The sequence below is a fragment of the Danio rerio genome, chromosome 2 (genome assembly GCF_052040795.2).
Source record: "Danio rerio strain M-AB ecotype USA chromosome 2, GRCz13ab, whole genome shotgun sequence".
Lineage (NCBI taxonomy): Eukaryota > Metazoa > Chordata > Actinopteri > Cypriniformes > Danionidae > Danio > Danio rerio.
This window is the reverse complement of record NC_141022.1, coordinates 2,580,001-2,587,500: the sequence shown is the minus strand read 5'-3', so window position 1 is coordinate 2,587,500 and position 7,500 is coordinate 2,580,001. Positions and strand designations below refer to the sequence as shown.

Here is a 7,500-nt window from a genome sequence, read left to right as displayed (position 1 = left end):
GATTGAAGCTTGTTTAATGACATTTTGCAGGGACAAATGTGGTGATAAATGGACTGTTGCATTAGACTGAGGACTTTATTTTGCCTTACCTTACCTTAATAAACTGGGAATGGTTGGTGATGTTAACGTCCTGTTTGTGGCACATTAGTATATGTGCGGGGGCAAACTTTTCAAGATGGGTGGTGACCATGGTGGCCATTTTGAAGTTGGCCATCTTGGATCCAACTTTTGTTTTTTCAATAGGAAGAGGGTCATGTGACATATCAAACTAATTGGGAACTTCACAAGAAAAGCAATGGTGTGCTTGGTTTTAACGTCACTTTATTTATTTTTCTGACCACTTGAGTACAGTGTGCTGCACATTGTGTTGGATTGTCAATGCAACCCTCTTCTCCCACTCTTCACTCACTGATAGCAACACCGCAGGAGAAATGCCAGCACAGGCTTCCAGTACCCGTAGTTTCAGGTGCTGCACATCTCGTTGGAAATTTCAAGCTTGGTGAGCTCTGACCTGCGAAATCGCATCACGTGAGACCAATCGAAAATCAAAACATGACCTCCCTGTACAGAAATTAAAAATATGGACCAATCGCTAATCATCGTTTTGGTGACTGTCGCTTTAAATGCAAATGAGTTTGTGCTCTTTTAAAAACAGGGCGGAGCTACAAATGCCTATGAGTCAGCATAGTGGCAGATTCAAAAACAAGACTATTGTCCTATGCTAATGAGGGAGAGATGGTCACTAGTGGGAGGGGCTTTCCCCCTCTGATGACATCATACAAAGGGACCATGTCAATCAAAGTGTTTCTGCAGACTGTTTTCATCAAATCTGATTATAAAGAATAAAATGAATTCATTTTTACCATTATAAGCTGCTTATATACACAGATTGTCACCACATAATTGTGTATAAACCCCTTATACATTTTTTTTTGCATAATAGGTCCCCTTTAAACTGTTTTCCTTCTTTTCCTCATTGGTTTCAGAGCTAAACGGAGCCCTGCAGAAACAGCCCAAGAAGACCTGCATTGTGAAGATGGTTGGCACCAGGAACCTGTGGAAGAATATAGTAGTGCTCTGCGTCAACTCGTAAATATGTTTTCATTACGTACCCATTTGTGTCTTTTTGAGTGTGCAATCTAGTGTGAGATGGGATGGTTATACTGTAGTGATAGTGAACAAATTATTCTTTTAAAATCAGATCTTCTAAGTCTGGGGTGTCCAAACTCGGTCCTGGAGGGCCGGTGTCCTGCTGAGTTTAGCTCCTACTTGCTTCAACACACCTGCCAGGAAGTTTCTAGTATACCTAAACCGCTTGATTAGCTGGTTCAGGTGTGCTTGATTAGGGTTGGAGCTAAACACTCCAGAGGCGAAGCAGTGGCGCAGTAGGTAGTGCTGTCGCCTCACAGCAAGAAGGTTGCTGGTTTGAGCCTCGGCTCAGTTGGCGTTTCTGTGTGGAGTTTGCATTTTCTCCCTGCAATCGCGTGGGTTTCCTCCGGGTGCTCCGGTTTCCCCCACAGTCCAAAGACATGCGGTACAGGTGAATTGCGTAGGCTAAATTGTTTGTAGTGTATGTGTGTGTGTATGTGTGTGGATGTTTCCCAAAGATGGGTTGCGGTTAAAAGGGCATCCGCTGTGTAAAAACTTGCTGGATAAGTTGGCGGTTCATTCCGCTGTGGTGACCCCCGGATTAATAAAGGGACTAAACTGACAAGAAAATGAATGAATGAATAAACTCTCCAGGACATCGGCCCTCTAGGACTGAGTTTGGACACTCCTGTTCTAAGTGAACCGGTTGAACCAGTTCACCAAATCGAACTGAATCATTTAAAATCTCCAGTGAGCACTTTTCCACAAATTACTTACTCTTTAACATGCCAGACTTCCCTCTGACTCAAAATAAACCAATGTCCTGAGTTATTGAGTTACTAGAACAGTACACTGAGGTCAGATTGGAGAAGCAGTGAACTAATAGAACTGAAAGAACTGAACACAAGCAGTACATGACAGCACAGTACAGTCTGAACCAAACTGATTACTGCTGAAACTGAGGCCTTGAATAAGAGGATCTGGCGAAACGTAAGTTTACTTCATAACAGAAAGTCATAATGGAATTTAAATAGTAAGTGAATTGTGCTTTATTTGGGTTGCAAAACTTAATTGTAAGAAGATTTTCAGATTTTGGTGATGCTTTAACTGACTGAAACTTAGATTGCTGACTGATCATTTTGATATGGTGCGTCCTGACATTGTCACTGTGTCATTGCGGATGACGTCATTAGGTTGTTGCATAAAAGAACTGGTAAAATGAACTGTCCAAAACATCCGATTCACAAAAAAGATCCGAACCTCCCATCATTATTTTACTGTACAGTCCATCAGGTATGTGCAACTTCAGTCCTGGAGCTCCATTGTCCTGCAGAGTTTTGCTCCCACACTAATCAAACACACCTGCCTGTAGCTTTCTGGCATTGATTAGCTTCTTCAGGTGTGTTTGGTTAGTGTTGGAGCAAAACTCTGTAGGACAATGGAGCTCCAGGGCTGAAGTTGCCCGTCCTTGCTTCACATTATTCAAACATTCTGCTGCTATTAAAGGATTGTTTCATTCATTCATTTTCCTTTGGCTTAGTCCTTTTATTAATCTGGGGTCGCCACAGCCGAATAAACAACTACTTATCCAGCATATGTTTTACGCAGGGGAAGCCCTACAGCTGCAACACAGTACTGGGAAACCCCTGTACACACTCATTCACGCATATACACTAATTTAGTTCATCAATTCCCCTATAACGCATGTGTTTGGACTGTGGGGGAAACGGGAGCAAACTCCACACAGAAATGCCAACTGGCAATCCTTATAATTTACTCACACCATTGTTAGCCATGATGTTCATACCTTTGTTCCATCAGACCAAAATTCTTTTGTTTGTTTTTGAGTAAAACATGCAGGATTTTGTCAATATAGTGGACTTTAAAGGACGTCTTGAACCTATACAAAACTGCATTTTCAGGCTAGTGCTTTAGGCTAGTTTTCGAACAACAGATGACGCTCTAGGCTAGTTTTTTTTTACAGCAGATGGTGCTCTATGATAGATTGTAACAGCAGATGGCGCTCTAGGATAATTTTCAACAGCAGATGGTGCTCTATGCTAGATTTTAACAGCAGATGGCACTGTAGGCTAGTGCTTTAGGCTAGTTTTGAACAACAGATGACGCTCTAGGCTAGTTTTTTTTACAGCAGATGGTGCTCTATGATAGATTGTAACAGCAGATGGCGCTCTAGGATAATTTTCAACAGCAGACAGCGTTCTATGCTAGTTTTTAACAGCAGATGGCACCCTAGACTAGTGCTTTAGGCTAGTTTTGAACAACAGATGACGCTCTAGGCTAGATTTTTACAGCAGATGGTGCTCTATGATAGATTGTAACAGCAGATGGCGCTCTAGGATAATTTTCAACAGCAGATGGTGCTCTATGCTAGATTTTAACAGCAGATGGCACTCTAGGCTAGTGCTTTAGGCTAGTTTTGAACAACAGATGACGCTCTAGGCTAGTTTTTTTTACAGCAGATGGTGCTCTATGATAGATTGTAACAGCAGATGGCGCTCTAGGATAATTTTCAACAGCAGACAGCGTTCTATGCTAGTTTTAACAGCAGATGGCACCCTAGACTAGTGCTTTAGGCTAGTTTTGAACAACAGATGACGCTCTAGGCTAGATTTTTACAGCAGATGGTGCTCTATGATAGATTGTAACAGCAGATGCCGCTCTAGGCTAGTTTTTAACAGCAGACGGTGCTCTATGCTAGATTGTAACAGCAGACGGTGCTCTATGCTAGATTGTAACAGCAGATGGCGCTCTAGGATAATTTTCAACAGCAGACAGCGTTCTTTGCTAGTTTTTAACAGCTGATGGCACCCTAGACTAGTGCTTTAGGCTAGTTTTGAACAACAAATGACGCTCTAGGCTAGTTTTTTACAGCAGATGGTGCTCTATGATAGATTGTAACAGCAGATGCCGCTCTAGGCTAGTTTTTAACAGCAGACGGTGCTCTATGCTAGATTTGTACAGCAGATGGTGCTCTATTCTAGATTGTAACAGCAAACAGCGCTTTAGGCTAGTTTTCAACAGCAGATGGCGCTCTAGCCTACTGTTTGACAGCAGACTTTGCTCTAGGCTAGTGTTTAACCGCAGACGGTGCTCTAGGCTATATTTTAAAAGCAGACAGTGCTCTATGCTAGATTGTAACAGCAGATGGCGCTCTAGGCTAGTTTTTAACAGCAAACTTTGATCTAGGCTAGTGTTTAACCACAAACGGCACTCTAGGCTATATTTTAAAAGCAGACGGTGCTCTAAGCTAGTTTTTGTGCTACAGCTGTATGGCTAATTCTTTAAAGTGGTAGTTTACCAAATCTATGATTTTCTAATGGGTTTGGGATGTAATTGATGACAGAAATTCAGCTTTTGGGCTAAACATACACATGCCAATCATGGCAATAAAACCTGTCTCTATTTTGTTTGTCTTTCAGGTTAACAGGTTACGGCATACACCACTGCTTTGCACGCAGTATGATGGAAAAGAAGACTGTTGGCTTTGTGGAAAAGCTCCATGATTTTTATGCGGAGTACTACGTGATGGCGGTCATCGCGGTGGCGTCGTGTGTGTTTCTGTGTCCCGCTGTGGCGCTGATGGGACGGCGTGGAGGACTGCTAATGTTCATGATCATCACTGCGCTAGCATCTCTGCTTCAGCTTGGACTACTAAACTGTGAGAGAACACACATATTACAAACATCCCTGCAAAAAAATCCAGCTTAAACCAGCCTAGGCTGGTTGGCTGGTTTTAGCTGGTCGACCAGGCTGGTTTTAGAGGGGTTTTGGCCACCTCCAGGCTGGTTTCCAGCCATTTCCAGCCTGGTCTTAGCTGGTCAGGCTGGGAGATGACCAGCTAAAACCAGCTTGACCAGCCTAGCCAAGCTGGGAGTCCAGCCAAAACCAGCTATACCCAGCTTAAACCAGGCTGGTCAAGCTGGTTTTAGCTGGATTTGGCCGGTCATTTTCCAGCCTGACTAGCTAAGACCAGGCTGGAAATGGCTGGAAACCAGCCTGGAAATGGCCAAAACCCCTCTAAAACCAGCCTGGTGGACCAGCTAAAACCAGCCAACCAGCCTAGGCTGGTTTAAGCTGGATTTTTCAGCAGGGCACACACACACTCACTCATGTCCAAGTGTTTATCTTATTAAACAACCATTAAATAGTGGTTGTGTATTCATGTATTCATGTTTTGAACAGCAGGTGGCGCTGTAGGCCAGTTTTTAAAAGCAGATTGTGCTAAAGGCTAGTTTTTGACAGTAGATTACGCTAAAGGCTAGTTTTAGACAGCAGATTGCTCTAAAGGCTAGTTTTTGACAGCAGATTGCGCTAAAGGCTAGTTTTTGACAGTAGATTGCGCTAAAGGCTAGTTTTTGACAGCAGCTTGCGCTAAAGGCTAGTTTTTGACAGCAGATTGCGCTAAAGGCTAGTTTTTGACAGTAGATTGCGCTAAAGGCTAGTTTTTGACAGTAGATTGCGCTAAAGGCTAGTTTTTGACAGTAGATTGCGCTAAAGGCTAGTTTCTGACAGCAGATTGCGCTAAGGGCTAGTTTTTGACAGTAGATTGCGCTAAAGGCTAGTTTCTGACAGCAGATTGCGCTAAGGGCTAGTTTTGGACAGCAGATTTTGCTAAAGGCTAGTTTTTGACAGAAGATTGCGCTAAAGGCTAGTTTTTGACAGAAGATTGCGCTAAAGGCTAGTTTCTGACAGCAGATTGCGCTAAGGGCTAGTTTTGGACAGCAGATTTTGCTAAAGGCTAGTTTTTGACAGAAGATTGCGCTAAAGGCTAGTTTTTGACAGAAGATTGCGCTAAAGGCTAGTTTTTTAAAGGCTAGTTTTTTAAAGGCTAGTTTTTGACAGCAGATTGCGCTAAAGGTTATTTTTGACAGCAGATTGCGCTAAAGGCTAGTTTTTGACAGCAGATTTTGCTAAAGGCTAGTTTTTGACAGAAGATTGCGCTAAAGGCTAGTTTTTGACAGAAGATTGCGCTAAAGGCTAGTTTTTGACAGAAGATTGAGCTAAAGGCTAGTTTTTTAAAGGCTAGTTTTTGACAGCAGATTGCGCTAAAGGTTATTTTTGACAGCAGATTGTGCTAAAGGCTAGTTTTTGACAGCAGATTTTGCTAAAGGCTAGTTTTTGACACCAGATTTTGCTAAAGGCTAGTTTTTGACAGCAGATTTTGCTAAAGGCTAGTTTTTAACAGCAGATTGCGCTAAAGGCTAGTTTTTGACAGCAGCTTGCGCTAAAGGCTAGTTTTTGACAGCAGATTGCGCTAAAGGCTAGTTTTTAACAGCAGATTGTGCTAAAGGCTAGTTTTTGACAGCAGATTGCGCTAAAGGCTAGTTTTTTTAAGGCTAGTTTTTGACAGCAGATTGCGCTAAAGGCTAGTTTTTGACAGCAGATTGTGCTAAAGGCTAGTTTTTGACAGCAGATTGCGCTAAAGGCTAGTTTTTACAAAGCAGACACTAAGCTATTAAAAACATAAAATAGCTTGTGCCAAAGTTACTTCTGTTCCCTCAGCCCCTAATGATTTGAAATTGACCATCCAGGCACCTCTATATTACTTTGTGACCTGCAAATGCTTGGCATTTCACCTCTGAATCCAGCTAGATTGGAAAATGAAAAAAAGCTGACATTCAGCTAGCAGAAATAACCTCAGATAAACGTTTGTGAAAGCATGTAGCATGAAATATAACCATTAGAGCTGCAGTTAATAATTATACATTTAACTTTTTTCTCTTAACCAGCATTGAGTATTTGCAGCAACTTCCAAAACTAAAGTTGCTGATATTATTATCAAGCTAGTAAGTGTGTGTTTGGGTGTTGATTCTCAACATTGTTTCTCTGAAATCTCCTTAACACACGCATCTTAAGCAGCTTTTTTTTTGCTCTCGCTGGTTTTCTGCTGTGCATGTGAATGTTGTGAAAGTATCTCAAGCCTGAAAGCTGATTATTGATTGGCACTACAACCGCACTTCATCACAGCAGTGATGAAACTGATGCCCACATCACAGTACCAGCAGCAGGTGGAGTAGTATTTGTGCTCATTCCACACGCATGCATACTTCTTATGAAGTCGTTCATCAGGTGAAGTTACTGCTTGACAGTGTGTGATGTTGCAAACAGAACGGCAATGTGTCTCTAGTTTTTCCACTGCAAAATGTCATTTGGAGTCTGTGAGGTAATTATTATTCCCAGGTGATATCAAAAACCCTTCCACATTCACACAGAGCCAATCAGAAACAGTGCAAGAATAATGCAAAAGAATAGTTTCTCACCAGACTGCTGTTGTGTTTGCGATAAGGAGGGACAAGGCTGAATCCAGCTTCTTATTCGCAGCTTCTTATTGACTCTATCCGGTCCACCTTAAAAACCACGAGGCTTCCGTTTTTGTAAGCAAAATGTCAT

General features: G+C 42.2%; 1 protein-coding gene across 1 annotated transcript in view; it reads left to right on the top strand.

The window, feature by feature from the left end:
• The window catches only part of slc22a23a (solute carrier family 22 member 23a), a 72,193-nt gene that overhangs the window by 51,255 nt on the left and 13,438 nt on the right, over positions 1 to 7,500 (top strand). Inside the window, 2 exon segments of the mRNA NM_001351708.1 lie at positions 987 to 1,089; positions 4,530 to 4,768. Coding sequence (NP_001338637.1) covers positions 987 to 1,089; positions 4,530 to 4,768 — 342 coding nt within the window.